The sequence below is a fragment of the Hippichthys cyanospilos genome, chromosome 3, assembly GCF_059441005.1.
Source record: "Hippichthys cyanospilos isolate Australia breed blue-spotted pipefish chromosome 3, RoL_Hcya_1.0, whole genome shotgun sequence".
NCBI classification, from domain to species: Eukaryota; Metazoa; Chordata; class Actinopteri; order Syngnathiformes; family Syngnathidae; genus Hippichthys; species Hippichthys cyanospilos.
In genome coordinates, this window is record NC_142371.1 from 10,239,578 (window position 1) to 10,262,306 (window position 22,729).

At 38.0% G+C, this 22,729-nt stretch overlaps 1 protein-coding gene across 24 annotated transcripts in view; it reads right to left on the reverse strand.

Annotated features, from left to right (window-relative positions):
• The window catches only part of rims2a (regulating synaptic membrane exocytosis 2a), a 153,234-nt gene that overhangs the window by 104,855 nt on the left and 25,650 nt on the right, over nucleotides 1-22,729 (reverse strand). For 22 of the 24 annotated variants that reach the window (XM_088409546.1, XM_088409533.1, XM_088409531.1 and 19 more), the window contains 2 exons: nucleotides 16,712-16,922; nucleotides 245-534 (listed from right to left, as the gene is read on the reverse strand). In XM_088409546.1, the coding sequence (XP_088265672.1) occupies nucleotides 245-534; nucleotides 16,712-16,922 (501 nt within the window). Of the gene's footprint in view, nucleotides 1-244; nucleotides 535-12,488; nucleotides 12,932-14,567; nucleotides 15,291-16,711; nucleotides 16,923-22,729 lie in introns of those variants that run through there. The other 2 variants (XM_088409541.1, XM_088409540.1) reach the window with 2 other exon arrangements.

Sequence of the window (22,729 nt, forward strand, 5' to 3'; positions counted from 1 at the left end):
GACACCACAAACGACAGGAATATCTGTAAAGATTATCTTTGGAGCCATAGGAAGAGTCAGAGCGTCCTTAAGATTGTCAGGAGGGCCGGAATGGGGCTGAATTCAGGCTAATTATACTGAGCGGCTTTTGACCAATTTGAATGCAACACAAACAAGTATAAGAAAAACAACTCTTTAAACAATCTGAAGGACATACAATACCGCACAAATACTGCATGTATATGTCATTGATTCTGAAACTAACCTGTCTATGGGTGCATCGCCATGTCCAGAGTACCTCAGCGAGCCGTTGTCAAGGGACGCCTGTCTAGGCAGCAGCCCGCCGTGACGTCTGCTTCTGTCTGATGTTGGTGTCAAATCCCCTGAGGCTCCCTGGTAAGGGTATTGGGACGGGTCCTGCAGTTTGGCCTTCTTTCCCTGCGGCCCGCCTTCAAACACAGCCCGCACCTGACCAGGCACCGAGTCATAAAACCATGCCCCCGATTTGGTGAGGATTTCTTGTTGTTTTCGGCACAAGTTGCATACCCACATCACCTACAGAAAGGAAGAAGATAAATGTTAGCGGTGTGGGAAGTAATCGGCAGTGGATATAAAAAGTCTACACATTCATGTTCAAATGCCAGTTCTATATAATGAAAAAATAATCAAGTTTCATTCATTGATTACATTTCCAGTTTTAAATGACACTATTACATGCAACTAAAATCCTGACTTACAGTATTGTGGGGAATTCTAACAATCAGCTTGAATAAGATCAGCTCAAAATCCCATCGGCATTGATGATACTTTTTCTGTGTATCAAATGCCTTACGAGTTCTTGTGTAGCCTTCTTCTGACTGATCACTTTGAACAATGAGATCCTTCCGATTGTTGTGAAGGCTCTCTGTGGATCATGGTTTGTGCTCTATGATGTGGCTGCAACTATGCCAGGGAACAGGAACTTTTAACAGCTGAACTTTATTTGGTGCTAATTAGAGGCCCTTTAAAATGGTATCAGGCTGATTCCTATTCAACATTTTGAACTTTATAGGTTAATCTGGACAGTGGACACAGCAACATGTCCTGTTATAAAAGGGCGTGCACACTTGCACGACCACAATATCTCAGTTATGTATTGCTACAAAGCTTGCCTCTTTTTTAGAATACATATTTTCAATTGAGCTATACAGGTTATACATTACATTCATGGTGGAAAAATATGATTGAGCTTGGGGTTTTTTTGTTTTGTTTTCTTCAATACAAAAACATGCATTTGAACGAGAGAATGTAGACTTGCTATATCCACTGTATATGATTATATATAATGAAATGTTCTGTGAATGTATGCTCTGTAAAGATGTAAACTGGTCACAAAAAAGCAAACCACTGTTGATGAATGAAAGTCTTTTCAAATCCAAAATACCATCGACTGAGTTATAACATGACTACGACTGAAGTAGAAGCCCAAGGTTTTCACCTCATAGAATAAAATTTGAGAATTGACAATTTGTTTTGATGAGGCTAATATGATATATTCCACACATGCAGCAGCCTTTCACATAACTAATATGATTTGATTTCATTACTGTGTTTGATATTTTGAGTCTGTGAGTCTTCTACACATCTCTTCATGTGGCTTAATTTGGCTCGGAATGATTTCTTTTTCTCGCATTTATCTGTCACCCTACCATTTAAACTCTGTTTTACGATTCACACTTTGCAAGTGCCTGAATGAACCCTGATTGCAGACATTACATAATGAAGGTACATACAGTATATGGGTAACAAGTAATGTAATTGCATGTAATCTTCTTTAATATGATACAGTATATGGAAAATAACATAAATATGTTCTCTTTGTTAAGCGACCAAAGGCTAGAGATGGATGTTTTTAGTGCTCTGTGATGTCGTGCTTTTATCTGCTCCACTTTGCAGCTGCAGCAGCCAGCTCACCACATTAGCCTCACAAATCCAAGAGAAGACAGCAGCCCTGATCACTATGCATAAACACACACAAACCCGCCAATACTGTATCTAGTTCACACTAACTTATGGAAAGTAAGTCTGTGACAATAAGGAGAAAATCAAATGATTGACATGCCATACAACCAGAGGATAAACCGTAACTAACCAACAGCTATAGCTCCATCTTTTGCTCACGCACACACATTTACACACACTGACAGCCAAACCGCCCATCTTAAAAGTCTCGGTGCTGAGTCAGTGCATTACTGTTATTCGCGCCAGCAGGACTTCAATGCTGCCTCTCGCGCTATCAGAGCTGCCCATGTTTGGAAGCATTAGTGGTACAGATAGCATCTGTATGTAATGGGCAGTGGTCTTCCCAAAGGATTTCCTGCATTATCCAAATACCGTGTGCTGGTATGAATCGAGTAAACTTTATTATATGCCGTTTCATTCAAAATCTGTTATGTGTTCTTATTAGTAGAAAATATCTACAATTAATAACTCTTTCAGTGCCAAATGTTAACGGAAAAGGCAACCCCTAAGAGTGCCAGTCAATTTTTAGCATTCACTCATCTTTTACAGCCGACAGAATATTGTGTGCTATATCTATGTACACATGGGTGGTATTATACGAAGAAAGATTGCTTTTCGTTGCTTATTTAAATTACAAGTGTGTAATGTACAACGTGTAGTATGCATGGCTTTCTTCCCCAACGTGAGCAATACTGACATCGAATGTTTACAGTTCATCACTACAGTGCTCAATTGTCTTACGAATAAAATAATCACTAGTCAAGGATGTCAGTGACCCTTTCATAAAAAACTTATTTGGAGAGAATTGTTTTCATTGGCACACAGCATAATTATTTTGAAATGCGAGGATTCTCGTCCATGGCACTGAAAGAGATAATGTTCCCCAATCCTTTAAAATGAGTAATGTCCCCAAATCCTTGTTGTTTTGAGTTCCTATGTAGTGAAGGATCTAATTCACAATAACAATGAGATCAACAGCTGGAAAATTATACTTGCAAAGGTTTATTTGGACTCAAATCTCTAGGAATTTGGAGCAAATTGCTGGTGCCAGGCGGAATCATCCATCATCAATACTTATCAGGAGACTCCAAGAATGGCAACTTTATTCAACCATTAGCATTGCATCGTGAAAGTCAATTTCAACACTTTATACCTGTCAATAATTTGTAAAAATAAGGATGTGTAAGGTTCGTGAAAATAAAGCGACTGTTTTCAGTCATTTTGGGGAAGAAAAATCTGATAAAAATGAAAGTTTCAATGTTTTTTTTTTAAATTAAAGTTCAAGTGGAATTAAAGCTACTGTTTACAACCATTTTTTCAAAGAAAAATCTGATGAAAATTAAAATGTCAATATTTTCAGTTTTTTTTTTTTTAATCAAATATCATTCAAGTGGAAATGAAACTATTTTTTACAGCCATTTTGTTCTGTCATTTGCCTGACATCTACTGAACATTGCATTTTTTGAAAGTTATGGTAGACCATTAGTATATGTAGTACTGTATGGCGTTTACTTCGATCTTGGAACAAATTAGGCAATTTACATGGAAAACGTGACTCACTATAAGAATGATTCAGGATACAAACTGCACTCACGAAGGGATTAAATTTGTTTAGAGAGGTTCCACATAATAGAAATGTGTGAGGTTTTGACCCGACACCAGGAAACTCATGTAGTACCTATCCACATTAAACTCTTAAACGACATCTATGGAAACACAAAAATGTGTGGATGTTGAAAAAATGTGGAAAACAAAATGGATGTGACTACATTTTGAAAACAGATATCACCAATGATGAACGGTATTTTTTCAATTCAGACATTTGTGCATTTATGGGCATCATGCAGCAGCATGACATTGACACATGAGGCAATTATGACCAACTATCAATGTTACACACAGGCTGTATTTGAGCTGACACACAATGGAAACTGAGAGGCTACAAATTGGGCTTCATGCGTCCCAGTGGATTGTAGTCAGAGAGGCCATGACTGCATCTTTAACCAAGATCGTGGTGAGGGCTCTTCAGTTAAACATTAGTCATCGGCTATCACCCACCAACCACTGGTGCTACTTTTCCTTGCTTATGAACCATGTTCTACTTTTGAAAAAAGCTTATCAAAACTGAAGAGTAGAAGCGAGTAAATGGAGTCAAATGAGGCAATGTGTCAAAAAACAATTATTTTAATCTGTTGACCCAGAGTGATTGAAGAGCTAAAATTCTGGTTCAGCATTTTCAGGAGCCCTGACACGTCACTTGCATTTACATGAAATATCCCAATACTGTATAACAGCCATGGTGAAATTACATCACATAGGATACAAAAATACATAGGACAAATTAACAAGCAGATGAGTACAGGTATATTTACATTCCACTGTAGCACATACATAAAGTAAGCATCTAGTATTTGGAGTGACTCTTAAACATATACAGTAATCTGTGTCCAAATGTTTGAAAATTACTTCTTGATGGACTTTCTTGCTGCTGTCGTGATCTGGATTTGTGTTAGTTTTGTTTGCATTTTAGTTTTGTCAGGTTTGTCCCCATTGTGGGTGTCTCCTTTAGCTTGACCGTGTCCCTCTGTGCAAGTCGACCCGGCCCCTTGCATCACCCAAATAGCTCCCTCAGCCACTTGTACCCATGTGTGCCCTGTTTTCTTGTCAGTTTGGCTTGTATTTAGTTCCCTGCTTTCTTTCAGTTCTTTTCAGTCTGTTGTCATTGTCCAGGTCACATCTAGTGATGGCAAAATGAAGCTTCATGAAGCAGTGAAGCTTTCATGCCTATTGATTCGCACATAGTTCAAGGCTTCATTGTGTGTCATTTGCTCTATGGCGCTATCATGTGATCAAGAGTACCCTCCAGTAAAATACAGGGTAGTGAAAAAGTAGGTATTCAGTAGACAAGACTGTAGGCTGGCAGTGCAAATGCCTCTTAAGAAATCCACCCAAAGAAATCATCTTGAGTATAATGTTCATGCAAGGCTGTACAAATAATCAAATTTTAATCGTGATCACAATATTGGCTGCCATGATGATTAAAGCTGATCCTCGGCAATATGAACAATTAAAAAGCTGGCTACATACATGTCAAATCAAGCACTTTCAGTCATCCTACAACCAGGGGGCAAACGCAAGGTTAAGACTTCACTAAGCTTAAGAAATAGCTAGCGAGTAAAATCGTGGTTTATGCTTGACACGTCAGCGAGTTCCACACATCAAAACGACGCCATTTCGACAACCACGCCCCTTCACATGGTGTGGCCGAGGGCCAGATTTTCTGCCACGCCTAACCTTTTGGAATTTCTTCACCGCAAGAAAGCACCAGCAGAAAACATAGTGGACGGACGATTGCTTATGGAAGTTCACCGTTACAAACACCTTCATGATTCGGCTGAAAAAACTTTCATTTTACAAGCTCTGTGCTCCATATGACTTTGAAAAAGTTTTAGGCACTTTCGCCCTGCTAAGTCCACGGTCCACTCACACTCACAGCCTAGATACAGGAAACAACTCTTGGCGAGCACGCACACTAGGGAAAGATGAGAAGTCTGTTAAAAACAGCTTGGAAGAATTTTAATGGTTTGAATCTTCTATATTCTCTACCTCTGTGATAGAGTGGTGTTGTCTGTATGCTGTAGACTCCATTTGCTGCCACCTATAGTATGGGAGAATATCGGCTGACTGCAGGTGAAAGTATAGGTGGTATAAAGTGCTGCAATAGTGGAACACGATGATGACGCTAAAGTTGGCTTTGCAAGCGCTCCCGAGATTTCAGGTTTGAATTCCACCTTAAAGCCTTTAGATGGCAATGTACCCCACAAGTTTGCATGGCAAAAGCCTCTGTTTTTCTCACCCCTAATATTTCATGCTTGCTGTCATTTGAGTCCCATTTTGAAAAATCCGACTGGCAAAAAAATTTAATCAATTCTGTTCGAAATGACCGGAAATTACAATTTCACTGTTAAATCCATACTCGCTTCGAGTGATTCTGGTACTTTTAGCAGCCTCCCATCAGCACCAGAGTGAAATGGTGTTGAGTTTCTCACCTGATTCCATATAGCTTGCTAGCTGTCAATTGAGACCCATTTGGATAGGCAAAAGTTGCAATAAATTGGGTTTGAAATAACCAAAAATGACATTTTTATTGCTGATGTCTCTACTCACTTTCAGTGATTCTGCTACTTTTCTCCTGTTTTTTTCTTTTGTCCTGTTTTTTCTTGCTGTTGAGTGATGCTTTCTAATTAGTAACAATGTATATTTTTATTTTATGGACACAAATGAATACATTAGTGCTAATCTAAACAAGTCCTTCTCCACACTAACGATTCTTTTCTCATGCTCAGTCACACTTTAGTCTCAAACTAACTTGAAGCTCATACCAAATGCTGGCAAGATCCACAGTAGTGTCAGGTATTAGTGTAAAGTAATAATACTTCGAATGAACCAATGATGTTTTTCACACAATTCGAGGCCTCATTTCTTATTGGTTATGTGATTTTATTAGAAATTACCCGCGCTCCAAATTGTGGCTTCGTTTGGCATGCCCAACTCACTCAATATGCTTTGGCGAAGCCCCAGCACATTTCATACCATTACTAGTCACGTCTTAGTTGTTCGATGTTTTAATGTGTATTTTACACCCTGTTATTTTGAACTCTGGTTATTTACAGCTGTATTTTTGTAGTACGTTGTTTTTCTTTTCATTTTTGTTTTGTTCATTTGTTAGTTCGATATATTTATGAACCAAAGACATTGTTAATTTTGCCATAGAGTATTAAGAGTTATATGTGGTAAAAAGACAGCTTTTATTTTAAAAAAAAAAAGCACATTAAGTGCTTCAGTGCTTCTACATTATATTTTGCAAATTCCCCTTAGAAAGAGAAATTCATTTGCACCCCCCACTCGCCGTGCCAACAATAAATACGAATATTATCTACAAAAATGGCTTACCTAAAATGGTATACTTTTTTAACAAAAAAGGAAAAAAAAGGAATATAAATCAACTTTCAACAACTGTTCACTACTTGTTTGCAGTGTTTATACAGGTTAGTCTGAGACAGGAAAAAAATAACAAAGTGTATTACAGTGCCTGAGAGGGGGGCCACCCTACTCTTGAGAAGGACTACATTAAGTGAAGACTAAAAAGACTGTCTTTAACTCTCAGAAAAGCAAGTTAAGTTGGAAAAAATTAAGGATTGCTGCCATTCCATTTTAAAATTATAAGTATTGAGGTCAAGAAATGCTTTTTTAAGTAAAAAAGTCATGTACAAAAAGCTCTTCCAAATAAATAGTGGCAAAACCAGTTGTCATTTTTATATCGAGGCATTGCTGTCACCAGGTTCTGAATGCAACTTAAAAAGTAACTTGTTATCTAACAGTTGCTTTTTAAATCAAATAATCAGTAAATGAGATACGTTTTAATTAAAATATTGACTAAGGTAAACATTTTCAACTTCATTTGTGACAACTGTGCATATGTGCTTTGCAAAGTTATGTTTTGTTCTTCTTTTACCATTCAACTCATTCATTATGATCTAAAGAGTATTCAGAAATTAGTATGAACATTGAAGATTGCATTCTTGTTTTCAAAAGACAAGCCCTCCATACGATGATTTGTACTATCACTTTGGATGTTAATTTAATAAAAGCTGAGCTTGATTACTGAAATGTGTTGTCTCTCATAGAAAGAAATAAATAATCTTTCCCAAATCCCCCAAAACATGTACAACTGTACATTTTAGGAAAATGTAATCCTCTAAATTGCCCGTTAGTGTGAAATGTTTTTTGTCTACGACTATACTGGGATTGATAGGTGACCAATCCAGGGTGTATACTAAAAGACTCCCGCACACCTGCGTCTCTAATCAGGATAAGCACGATCGTAATCCATTTTGCAAAACATGGATAATAATAATCACTCCATCCATTTTGTATTCAGCTTATCCTTATTAGAGTTCTGGGTGTGCTAGAGCTTAATCCAGCTGACTTTTGACATAAGGCGGGGAACACACAGGACTAGATGCTAGTCAATCACAGTAATAATTAACTATAATTGTAATTACCGTATTTATGCAGAAATTGGCTATATGTGTTTTTTTTAATCTATTCTAATTTAGAACTTTCTTTTTAATTGTTTGCTTACAGTAACATCCTACCTTCAACAGACTGAACATGCCTGCATGTTTACCACCAACATATTTATAGAAAATTGATGGATTGATGGATAATTTCAACATAACAGAGAGAAATAGAGTAAAATATCAGTCCGAACACAAAATCAATACTTGAATAGCATCATCTTCTGTCTTTCTTTGTATAATTGATTGATTATTTCAGTAAAGATATACATAAACACATTGCACATCATTCATATATACAATCATACATATATACAATCATATACCAATCAAATTTGTCACAAACTTTTATAGAAGCTCTTATTCAAATCATACATAATTTGTTATATTTCTAATCCTATTTTTAAAACTTTTTTTGAGCACAGTAATTAATTGACGTCTTTTCAGTTCTATTTCTATTTGCTCCATAAATTGACACCTTGAACAGACATACACATTTGCTTTACTGGTAGACTGCCCCTGGTGGCTGGCAAAAATAGAATGCAGACAAACCGCACTGGAGAGGCGTAGGGCTCGAATCATGAGAAAAAAAGTAGCATCTCATAGTCTGAAAAATACAGTACCTACCGCAAAAAAATCATCATCCTAAACCAAAAGCCAAAGTTAAACTTTACAGCCTTCCCTTCAATCCCAAATTATCCTCATTGAGGTGTACAACCATACGGCAAAAAACTCCAAACCCATATTACAAACCTAAGCATGCATGCATCAACAGGTAAGCTGCACAATGGTGAAATATGTTCCCCTGGCGGTATAGTACAATTAGAAATTACTCCATGCGCTAACTAGGGGGCATGCACATCATGATGATTGACTGCCTTCAACCTTTGAAGTAGTCTTTCCAAAACCATTTTCAGAAACGTTTGCATAAAACACAATACACCTCATCTGTCACACTCACTACAACTGAGACGCAAGGTTTTGCTCAGTTCAATTTAGTAGATGATGTCTTTTTACGAGGAATGTTAAAACTTCTATCTTGCATTTCATGGCTAAAAGCCAAACAGCGTGAGATTTGGGATGTGCCCGCATGTTATGTGAATTCTGTCGCCTCCTTGAGCATACCAGAATGCTTTGTTCAATTATCTGCAAGAGATTTATCCATTCAAGTGATAATGAAAAGGCAAATTAACACGAAAATCTCTTAATACCTAATTCAAGACATTGCTTTTCACTTTAGGCCTGTACAATGAATGTGTTGAAAAAAATTGTGTAGAATAAGCATTTCAGTTCATAAAATCATGACTCTGAAGTGCAGCATAAACATTGACTTTGCAGCAATGCTGAGCAATCTCAAAAAGTTGAGTTGCACAGTGCAAGACATTTTCTTCATCTTAATAGTCGCTGCTATACACTTCCGCTCCTAACACTCAGTTATTCCTGAGTGCATGAATGTATGCCTGCTGAGTGTTGTGATGGTGTATATAGTATGCGCTCCTGCTCCCACTTACATGGCTGTTAAAAGATATCTCAGAAATCTGGAAAATTTGTCTGGTTGATAAACCAATTGTGTCACCTGACACAGAATTACAACGACTGATTAAAATGATGTTCTTAATTGTCCAAATGTTTTTGTCATTAGGCAGTCTGTCCAGCCCAACAGTCCACCAGTACAGATGACTTGCCCACCTCTGGAAATTGGACCTGGAAATTGAACCTGAAGAGAACAGAATATGGACAGTATATATATATATATATATATATATATATATATATATATATATATATATATATATATATATATATATATATATATATATATATATATACACACACACACACACACACATATATATGAGGACGGGCGGTTGAATTTCCTTGTTTTTGTTCATTCTGCCGAGCAGGCTTGACTTTCCAGAACGGGCTGCACGGTGATGTCATAGCACAGTGCATCTCTGACAAAATACTGAAGTCGGCAGGAAGCGGATTGATTTCTTTTTTTTTTTATCTGTAATATCAACTTTGAGACATTTCAAAGCAATTCAAATCATAGTAAATGAGAATCCCGATTCTTATGTGAATCAATATTTATGACACACCCCTAACTGTATGTACATACACACATAAATCAAAATAATAAAAAAACAATGGCTTATTTTTATTCATTATTATATTTTGTTAGATTCAAGTTGTTTTTCCTTCAGAACATGTGATTAATTTAAAAACCTTTCTGTTCTGTTGTTTATTTACAAGGGATATGGACCATTTTCTAAATGTGTATGTACCGTAAATTGCTGTTAACCCATGATTATTTATTTGATATTTTTCATTAAACACATTGATTTGAAAATACAATACAACCCTTGTACACATATTTCTATATCCCCCTTGTTGTGGTCCAGGAAAGCAAACATATGGTAATGGAATCACTGCCCAGACACTAATGGACCTGACTGTATATAGACACATATGGGCACGCGCGCACACACACACACGCACACGTGAACATGCACACGCACACGCACGCACACACACACACTCTCCTTCATATTAACTCTTCATGGCTGAGTGCAGGAAGGGGGGGTGGGGGCTGCAGCCCTCAGGCAGAGCCATTTCTTCTTGTTTGCACATTTCATAGTCATTGAACCTGCAGCTAAAAATAAAAAGCTAAAAACCTAAGCACTGCAACATATAACAACCATTGCAATATATATTGTATATCCTACAAATGAGCTACAGTATATAGGATTTATCAAGGCAATGGAAAACGACACACATCAGGTGCCAAAATATTACTTCCACATTCCCCTCTGTTGTTCAGGCTGCGTTTGGTAAAGCATGTACATGTACTATATGTAGCAACTGAAAAAACAATAGCGTTACCCTGAATGGGACATAAAGAAAAAAAAGTTTCAAAATGAAAGGAGATCGTTTCAACCTACTTATAGCAAATGTCCTTTTGCTGTCTTAAATTATTTACATTTCTCATGTGGACAAAAACAGATTTTCAGCCCGAGAATCAGTGAAGAGCAGAGAGCAGAGAGCAGCTCCTTGTGGTTAATACACTGCACTACAACATTACCTCACATGAGCTGAGAGTGAATCAGCAGTATTACAGCACATATGTACTGTGATTACTATGAGTGCCAGTTTCAGTGTCAAATCAAAACAATAACTATCATTTATTTCAATAAGTGATGTTATTTTAGGTTCATTGCCTTTTGGATTTGTTCTCTTTTGACATACATACTTGCTCAATAAAGATGATTCTAATCCTGATACGAGTAAACATGTCAAAAGCCTTGGTGAAAGTCAGTCTTTCATCATTTGTTAAGATCATCGTGCAAAATGCAACATTTTTAACAAAAAACCATTTTTGTGATCAGTATTGTATTTCAAAGGTCAAGAAGAGCTAGCATTTTACAGTCATGTACCGTTATGAAAGAAAAAAAAAATAATGATAGACATCTTTAGAAGAAGTCAAAAAATAATTAAGAAATAGAAAAAGCGAGGCAAAGAGTGGACATGTCATATGCCGTAATATTGATGGAACATTAAATAAGCTGTCATTGGTATCATACTGCCTTACTGTATTGCTCCTTCACCTGCACCGAGGTGAGCTGAACTACTCATTAAAAGAGTCATTGTTCAGGTAGTGGAGCCTTTCTCAGAACATCCAAGGCTGGACAAGGATCAGATTGAGCTGCAATCATCAATAAAGTTAGGAGCTAATACACTCTAGAGAAAATTATTGCCACAACTGGGAGAGCTGCAGTCACTTTATAGTGCTTGTTCAGCCAATGAATAATGAATTTAAAGGACTAACATTGTATACAGACTCCCAAGGCATTGTTGTTCCAGAACATACCTATCTAAATATAAATACTACATTGTTTGAAGACAAATTTGTTTTTCTCTCGGTGAGATTGGGATTTTAGGGCATTTTGTAGAACAAAAATTCTACAAGACCCTTTTGTGCATTGCTTTGCATGTGCAGAAGATGAAAATAAAGCAAGTGCCACATTCACATGTTCCAATGGTGGCTGCACGTGGCGAATAACATTTTAATGAGCTTCTAATTTTAGTGTGTGCAGCAGCTATAATAATAGACTTCATGAATATTTATGTCTCTTGTTTGAGGCTAAGAGGTGGGAATACATTTAAAATATTATTGTTCATGTGAATATGGTTATGTTGATACATACATACATATATATATATATATATATATATATATATATATATATATATATATATATATATATATATATATATATATATATATATATATATATATATATATATAGCTAGTTGTTAGCTAGTTAGCTAGTTGTTTCCAATGGCCAATGCCCCAATACAACTATGCATGAATGCAGTAAACTGAATTCAGAGCATAAAATATTAAAATGGTCACACTTGCCAGCTTACCCATTGTGCTGCTGGGAGAAACACAGAGGGTTCCTTTTAATCACTCCGAAAGGCAGGCTGCTCTCAACGACAAACAAACGAGCTACTCCAACCTTCAGCACCACGGACAGCTCCTAGTCCAGACACCAGCTGCTGGGAGCAACGTGAAGGTTACACCGGAGACTCGAGCAGCCACATCCGCTCCACTCAAACCAACAACAACGCAGCCTCTGCCCTAGTTTCCATCAGCAGTGTAATGTCACAAATACTGAAGGTTCTTGACTGAAAAAAAAAAGCTGATTTACGAATCCGGTCGATCCAAGAGGACTGTCGGGACCACTCCAGGAGGCAAGCATGTGAACCGAGCAACAACGCGCTAAATGAGGTTATGCATCCCACCACTGCTGCATTAGTTCATCCAAGACACGGTTAGCCTGCCGTTTGCATCAGCGAGCTTCATTTATATGCGGCAACCCCCTCGATCCAGCAATAAGACAGAGAGCAACGTGGTAGCGCTGAATGCTGACCGAAAAGGTTTCTCTTCCCGTTTAGCACACTTTGTCATTCTCTGTGTGCTGTGACCGCTCTCGTTGGCAACACAGTGCATTTTGTCCTTAAATAACTGCAAGAGGATCAAGTCACAGGGACAAAAATATGACGTGAAGTTACAGGAATGATGCTGCGTTCACGTACAGTCAGAATAATTATTTTGATTTCATTTTGCTCCCAGTCAAACAAAATAGTGATCTTAAGGCAATTCCCCACATATTTTGATTATTTTTGTGACCATTCATTAGCTCCCTGGCTCCCTATGAAGCTACGTCACTGTCATGATTACAAGTTGTTGTGTCAAGTTTAGGTAGGTGAAAATAGCTAAATATCGCATAGGGAAAATATTAGGTAGGATTCTTTGGGGCCTGTTATTTTCTCCTCATTGAAGCCCACCTTCCTACTCAGTCTGTTATCTTTCACTCATGAATACTAAAATATAAAAAGAAGAAACCTCCGAGCTTCAAGCAAGGGGAAATGAAAGTCAAAGCAGCAAAATCTAAAAGGATTTTGTTTTGAAATGAGCATTGTCTTGAATTGTGTCACTTTTTTGTGACAGACAATATATGCAACCTAAAACGGCGATGCTGTGACAAAAAACTAATACCTGGGGTCATATGAAATTATATTGTACAGAATACCGTACTACAGTATATTCTACTGGGTAAAGCAACTTAACTAAAAGTTCCACACACTAAATGCTGTTTTATAGAAATTTGTAAAAAATAATAAAAAGCACGTGCAGTGATTTCAAGAGTTGCTTTAATCAAAAATGACTGGAGACTGTTGGTTCCTCGGGCTCTTTAAAGTCACATCTTGTACACACAGAACAAGATCTCTCTCACCATGGTTGTGACCCTCACTGAGCAAGAGAAAGACTAGATGCGTATGGAGTGGAAAAAAAAGCAGATTTCACCACTGTTTCCTCTTTCACTGACATGTAATATAATGTAAATGGTCAAATCCAAATGTAGTTGGTAAGAGGAATCAATCTGGACACATCAACACATTCATTGGAGTCTATTTACATCATATTAATATTTAACACAAGTATCAACAGTGTGTATTAATGATTGACCTTGAGGGTAGAAAGGCCATAACACTACTTAGCAAGCAGTGTCATTGCCTCTATTCACTAAGTGGCACTTCCAAATACCATGTGCCAAAACTCCAACTACCATACTAGTCTGCCCACCTCCCACCTACCTCTTAACACAAATAGAACTTCTTTGGGTGTCTTCAAAGGCAAATACTCTTAAAATCAGGTTAAATTCACAAGCAAGATTAAGACAAAATGTTGGGATTCCTGAGCTAGAATAAGAATACATATTACAGCTGATTTGTCAAAATAATTCCAACATAATTATATAAACACAATTTATTGATCTTATCAGGCTCTGGTGTTTAATTCCAGCATTTGGTGATACACTCACAGACTGCTGTTCAGTGTTATTGTTGTTGGTTTTCGATGTTTGGCTGCTGTATGTGCATGTAATATACAAAAACGCTTCAGACACACTTCCAGAAAATGGCAGAAAAAGGTATGCTGACCACTTTGTCCTCCTGTTCCAATTCCAAGAAAGCAGAAATGCAGCAAAAATTACAACAACAAAAGGAGGAAAGAAAGCAGGAAAGAGTGGGGAGCAAAAAAAGAGTGTGAGAGCAAATAACAGGTCGTGCCGGCGAGTACCGTCACATACTCTACTTCGAAACAAATAAGATCATGATCGCAATTTCTACCCATCGAATACTAAAATCTTAATTTGTTTAGGGAAGTTCATGTGCATACGATAGGTAGGAGCTATGATGGGTAGGAATACTTATGTAGCTCCATGGCGGGAGAAAAAAAAAGGGAGGAATAGTTCCCTCCAGTGGTGAAAAATAGTAAGGCAACAGTAGTTCAATTCAGCGTGGATTCATGAGGGGGAAGGAAACAAGTTGATAATTAACCCGATGGGCCTCTATTCTTAGACAGTGCTGCTGTCATAAAAGAAAACCCTGCCATGTCCTGAATTTCTCACTAATGCAAAACTCAGTGTACTTCGTTTTGGATTTTGTTTCATCTCTTTACATCATACCTTATGTTCCTGCATACCAATGGTGTTTTCTTTGGTATGGGTCTGGCACAGCAGACAAGTTGGTGGTTGAAATTGAACTAAACTTTATGTCTGCTGGAACTACCTCAACGCGATTACTATTATCTTTTTATTACAACAGTCAAATGAAAACGTTTGGGCACCTCTGATAATTTTTTTAAATTACTTTTTTTTTTTTTTAATTTTCAGATCAGTAATTTCATAGATAGATATATCATAGCTGACAAGCACGTGACGTTTTTCGAAAGTAAATGAAGTTTATAGGATTTAAAGAAAGTGTGTAATATTTACTTAAGGACACGAAGATTTGATGGCATCGAATGGAGAAAAACAAATAATTGATTTTGAGAACCCACAGTAAAGTTTAATAAGACGAAAAAATGTTCTATCACCGTCAATTAATTATTTTATATCATTGGAAATCTAGTAACCTGTAATTATGATTACATAAATCGAGGTTACTTAACGGGAGGCTGATATGCTTGCCAATCTCTGTGCTAAGGATACCTAGCACTTTGGATAAAACTTTGTGAACATAGTGTAGTGGTGGTGTGCTTGGAAAGGGTTGACTGAGATAGTGTAGGGTGTGTGTTTCGAAATCAAAGCATTCTCTTGGTTTGCAATTAGATGACACTGAATTGCTTTGTGCAGTGTCATGTAATTGCATAAGATGGTGCAGTGGCACTCTCATGGTCAAAGTCTGTGCAAGTTATAAACTTTTTCAATCAATGGCAACACCATTTTTAATAGTTTTTTTCATATTCAGAATAAGCTAGAACCCATATAGACTCTGTAAAAAGTACAGTTAACATTTGCTGATAATTGATTTATTATTTTCTTTTATTAATGTTTAAAAGGATACAATTTTTGGTAAATTTATACAATTTTCAAGGATCTTGTCACCGCTTTACAAAAACTAATTATGTAAAGAAGAATGTTTCAATATACCTTCAACCAAAATCCAAACCCTCAGTGGAAGCTTCATCATATACTTTTTCTGTTAGAGTGGTCAAATTATACCCCAACAAATTATAAGGGAAATCCTTAAAATTGATCAGGGTGGCCCAAACTTTTTGATATGACACACACACACACACACACACACACACACACACACACACACACACACACACACACACACACATATATATATATATATATATATATATATATATATATATATATATATATATATATATATATATATATATATATATATATATATATATATATATGTATGACGATGAAAAAGACGATTTTATAACGCGCCACGCTACAAGGGCTTGCACGCGACTGCAAAAAAGCATAGTATTATTACCTGCGCGCAGATTTAAACTGCAAGTCATACCTGACTTGCACTTCAAATGAAAATTGAATCCATTGAGTTAATGGTGAACATAATCACAACAAACATGCAGCAGCCCGTCTCTTGTAGAGGCCAAAACACTGAAAAACATGTTTTACTATGAGAGACACCACTGGCTCAATTCCCAGATTATGATTTCACTGTGTGGCACGGGGAGAAATTTGCCTAAGGGCAGGACATCTGTATGTGTGCCCTTATAAATGGATAGTTCCAAGCATGCAAAGCAGCGTTACCTTATTTGACCGCAGAGACACTCGTCCTCCGCACCGAGCACAGAATTTCGTTTGGCAATATGAACAGAGATGGCCACAGCCGTCAGCAAACTTGGTTTTGTGGCATATCCCGCAGGTTGGGGCTTCGCTCTTCTGTTCCTGAGCCTGCTTTGTCTCATCTCCCATTTTCTTGACCTGGTCCTTGTATGACTCAAATTGCTGGTGCAACTTCCTGCGGGCAGATAGGAGGACACATTAAACAGGTCTAATGACGACTGAGAGACCAAGTTTAAGAGAAACGTCGCTGCGTCTAACAATGTTGAGTTGTTCAACTATCAAATGGTTATAAAGTTTTAAGAGTAATGATAATTTCTGTTGAAAAATATACCATGCACACACCACAACATCAGAAGCTTCATCACACCGCCAATGCTGTACTGTCATTAGGTGGACGAACAACATCCAGCTTGAAATACAAGTTACAGTAACGCTACACTTTTTCACAGAGAACAGACATCAGTTGATTAGTAGCGATCCATTTAGTAGCGATCCAAGGCATGTATGTATGTGGTTATGCCTAGTTGCATTACCAGCTTTGTCCTTTAGATGGCCCCCTACTGATACGCAACACTTGATCTTTTGCACAAGACGCTGAACTCTTGACACGTCCTGAGAGGCTACTGAAAACACATGGACTCTTCACATGCATTTTGTATGACACATGTCAATTGAGCGTCTCCTTAGAAACTAAACACTGGGCTGACTTCATAATATGGCGATTAGAATTGGTTTCGCCCCACATATCTCCTGCAACATTCATTAGTGCTTTTGAATTATTGAGGAGTGCTATCGTTTTACTACATACAGTTCTGTGTTTGAGTGAATCATGCTTCCTTTACCCTCAGCCGGTGCTTGGGAGCCTAAGTATAGCAGCCCTCCACACTAGTTGACGAGTAACTCCTGTGCACATGTGTGCACACTTTTGTTTGTGTGCATGGGGCATCAAACCATGAGGGTGTGCCAACAGTGTGCCCCTCGTTGCACTGCAGGATTAGAAGTGCCTAGCCTTTGTGTGATAAACAAGCCGAGATTAGCGTGTCGCCTTGTTCAACAGATCTCGCTAAATCTCATTTGTTGACAGAAGGTCTGATAAAAGGGTGACAAAAAAAAACTGTTATGCAAGTTAAATGGCCAGACAAAGAGGATTAGAAACTACAAACAACCTTGTTTTGCTGTTTAAAACACTTATAGTACACAAGCCAATGCCAACACCAAGTACTTCAACAATAGGTAATACAACCATATAGTTCAGTAAAACTATCACATTCATCGCAGAGATATGAATTGTCAAAGTGGCAATAATTCAATGCATTTGTGGATGTAAAGTGGAAATACATCATGCATGGGTTTCTAATATTGTATACTGATGGTGCAGTTGTTTAAAGGATTGATGAAAGTGGTGCGAGTTTACATTCCATAAGGTGATGTGATTTGTATGTTTATGAGAAATTTTCAAAGCAGGAAATTTTCAATGGGAATTAGGTGGAATGTTAGGGCTGCGATTGGCTGGCAACCAGTCCAGGATGTCCCCCACCTACTGCATGAAGACTACTGGGATAGGCACCAGTGAGTCAGTCCCCCTACTGAGGATAAATGGCTAAAGCAAATGGATGCATCGATAGTTGGGTGGAATGTAAGGACATAAATCAGGTATTAAGGTTGCAGGGTATACAGTATAATATAGTTGGTGTAATTATGTTTTAGCATAACGTTGCAAAAATTATCAGATTTCGTTCATATAAAGAGTTAACATGACACACGAGTGCTATAATTTCTGTACAGTCCTTTCTTTGTCATACATTTGTGGTTATACTTTGTTAAAAGGGGCCCAACCATGAAAAGTCAACAGAGCTTTGGCGCTTTTAACCACGTTAGAATTTAGGTTTCTAAGCATTCCTTGCTTATTCTGCGCTCTCATACCGGACCTGCTTGAGCAGGTAAATATGTCTTGGGAAAAGCACCTCCCGTACCTTATCCATGTCTTTTGAATTCGTTATAGTTCTGGAGTTGAGTTTGAGAGATTTTGCACCAAGTCGGCCAAGTAACAGCAACGTCTAATTTATTAGTTACAACATTTTAACATAGAAAATGCTGATGTGGCAAAATGTGCGTTTGGGAACACACAGCCAGACATTCAATGTCAGGCACCCCTGGGTGGAACTCTTATGATTACTGGGTTCCCGTGGTGAACGATTTGATCGAAGGAATATGTGTCAGTGAGTGTGATCCACCGGCTCTGTTTTGCATTTAAATGTCAGTAAAACGCCTGTTTTTGGCTGCTTCATTCACTCGGCGACCCCGAGGAGGATAAGCCGTCAAGGTGGTGCCTGGAATGATGTTTCGTTGTCCAGCGGCATTGAACGACATCATAAAGAGGGCGTGACAACCACACGGTGAGAAGCCCGGCCCAGCAATGAGACATTTTACTTCCCAGTTAGAAAGGTCAGTACCATAATACTCATATTTAAAAAGAAATTAAATCACCAATGTGCCAAACACAATTTATATGGATACATTTAACTGTGGAAAGTGTAAAAAAAAAAAAAATCATGATGTAGGTCCTTTAAAGTGGCACTGTCTGTGTAAGATTTAGAACGTTTTTCATTAAAAATGAATACATTAAATTATTATAAATTTCAAAAACTTGCAAAAAAATGTGTTTTTAACGACCAGCAGTATGTTTTAAATATAATTGTAGGTCTAGTTATCATTAAATGATAGATACATGGGCGGTGGCACTACTCCGGAGGTCGCCATGTCTGTTGCATTTACCATAATGCCCCTAAAGCTCCCACAGGTGCATGTGAAAAATGACACATACTCACTTTAAAACAAAAATAATGAAGGAGATTTGTTTTCAGTAAATGGTTTATTTCATTATGCTGGTCTTTATGGTGATCTTAGATGACGTTTAGTTTCTCACTTCCTACTATATAACGCAGAATGTTCGGCATAAATGTACCATGTTTGCTGAATTAGCTAACATTCTCAGGTTAAAACGTGGCAGGCCTCTTTTAGAGGCTTAATGTATTGACTCTCTGTTTGGCCAGTAGGGCTTTACTGAAATTACCAAAACTATCAGTATCTACTTGAAAGATTTGCCAGAAATGTTTTACCTCTGACCAACACTACCAGTGGCACAGTCCAGAGTATATTAGAACTACTACGCTGTCTTTCAAGACGGCTGGAATAGGCCCTTGCTCCCTGAGACCTTGTGCAGAACAAGTGGTATAGAAAATACATAAAACTGAAAATGGGTGAAGAGCTAGGCTATTCTTGTCATTATAGTGTATTGGCGGTTTTATACCAATATACTGCATACAACTACTACTATAAAACAGTGTAAAAGGAATACCTCAGAAAGAGTACTGTTGTCTTTGTAATGAGCGCATTTCCTAGCAAAAGCTCAATGTATACAACAGAAAAGCAGAGGTAAGTGGCAGCGGGGTCCATTGTGCTTAGTGATTATAAGTGTACTTATTTGGTCAAATGTAGGTGAGACTGTCTTTCAGTGATCATATGCTGCTCATTGTATCATCCCATGCTAGCATCATTATCTGAGCTCTCTTACCTCTGGGCTGTGCCCCAACAGGGACACACTGCCAGTAACATGACTCTCTTGTTTGTACATATGGCGTAATATGTCCAAAGCCAGGGTGAGCTGCATACACACGGGCATAAGGCATATGTTTATATTGTTCCACTATGGTAGTGTGAAATTAAAACTATTTGTAAAATAATTAGAAAAGGTAAACTAAAGTATAATTGCGGTTCATGCAAGTGAGCTAAACCAAACCAGATGTGTTATAATCATGATGTGACATAAGCTAAAATGGATTTGCTTAGTTTCTCAGGGTCATTGACACAATAAAACTTACTGTTTAATTTTTTATGCTACAGCCATACCAACGTGGACAAACTTTTGCATTTCTCCATTTAGCAAAGGCCCAATTATTAAAACATCCCTCTTCTGTGCTATGGGGTGTGTTCAGAGTGTAATTTCCTTCCTAATCATTTGTAAAAATTAAACCTTTTCAGTATTTCCGAACTCAGCACGGCTCACAGTCCCCTTATGATGAGTAAAATAATTGGACTCCGTTTCCCTTGCCTGGTGGCCAGGCCCGTACGGTACACAGCCTGAAGAGGTAATGTGGGTGCCCTTTCCCATACACTCACCACCTGTGAGAGGGGTCATAGGGGCCTGCTGCCATGTGAGCTGGGCCCTGGCCAAGGGCGGGGAGATCTTTGCTGTCTGATCCCCGTCTATAAAAGCTAGCTTTCGGGACATGGACTTCCACCTCTCTGGGAGGGAAGGAGCCTGAGCTGGTGTGCGAGGCCGACTAGACGTAGCCGGACTCGCCTTCAGAAACAGCTTAAGTTGAGGTACCCTCTCAATCTGGCCCCAAGTGGAGGACTTCGAGTATCTTGGAGTCTTGTTCACGAGTGAGGGCAGGCTGGTGCGGGAGATTGACAAACGGATCGATGCAGCGACTGCTGTAATGTAACACTTTGTTCCAGTCTGTCGTGTTGCTGAAGGAGCTGAGCCCAAAGGTGAAGCACTCTCTTTACCAGTGGATCTACATTCCTGACCTCACCTATGATCACAAGCTGTGGGTCATGACTGAAAGAACGAGATCAAGAGGCCGAAATTAGTTTTCTCGGCAGGGTGTCTGGGCTCTCCCTTTGGAATAGAGTGAGGGGCTCGGTCATTCAGGAGGAACTTCGAGTTGAGCCATTGCTCTTCCATGTTGAGTGAAGCCATCCGAGGTGGTTTCGGGCATCTGGCTAGGATGCCTCCTGGACAACTCCCTCAAAGGGTGTTCTGGGCATGTCCCACCAGGAAGAGCCCCCAGTGCGATCCAGGAGACACTGGAGAAACTATGTCGGAGGGGAGTCTGGGCTTCCCTACTAAATCTGTTGCTCCCCTGACCCGACCTTGGATAAGTGTTGGATAATGGATATATGGATGGAGTATTTTCTATCAAAAATCTTAATGTGGTGAACATGAAGGTGTGCAGCCCATTAAACCTGGCAAAATATTAAAAATAACATGGCATTTAAGATTTAAAAAAATGTGTTAAGGACTGTACTACTACTTCAAGGCCTGGACGACTTGCTGCGATTAATGAAGAACTTCATTCTGCTGTCTTTAAAAAAAATTTCCCAGCAAACGTGCTGAGCCCACATGCCCTCAAGGTCAAGCACTTTTGAATTAAACAGCAGGATTATGACCCAAAATATACCAGTGAGTCCACCGCTGAATGGTTCAAAAAACAAGATTTATGTTTTGAAACAGCAAAGTCAAAGTGCAAATTTAAACAAAAGTAATCTGGTATGTGAACTGGCCTTAAATGGCCAATATTATTTGTTAAACCAAGTTTGCAAAAAAAAAAAAAAAAAGTTACTTGATTTCAGTTATTACTGCTGAGGGTGGCATAGCCTTAGTCAATTATTAGTTTCAGAGTGACATTGTATTATTCAAAAAGGACAAAATAGATTGTTTTCTTCCCCTTCATAATAATCATTTTCATTGAAATGCATTTTATATTTACTTCAGGTGTCTGTAAGAAATTAAAATTGTTTTGATGTTTGGACACGTTCCAAACTGATACACATACAAAACAATAAGAAAGCAGGAACATTCAGAAATATTTAGTCCTAATTTTTGAGCTTGATGTATTTCAACAACACATAAAATTCCCATCTATTTGAAACTTTATGGGTCAATAAACTTATGGTCCTGTTTATTTGTAGGAAGTCAAAAGTAAATAAAGTTATCAAGAATGTTGGTTATGTAGAATGAAATGATGGGTCAATTTTTGGACAGTGAATCCATCATTAAACTAATCGTTAACTATATCTGACAACCAATTGTATTCTGACCTAGTTTATCTTAAAATTGTCCTTATCATCAGGATTTTAGCCTCTCACCAGTGAATACACATATTTCTTTAAATATGACAAATACCACATTTTTGC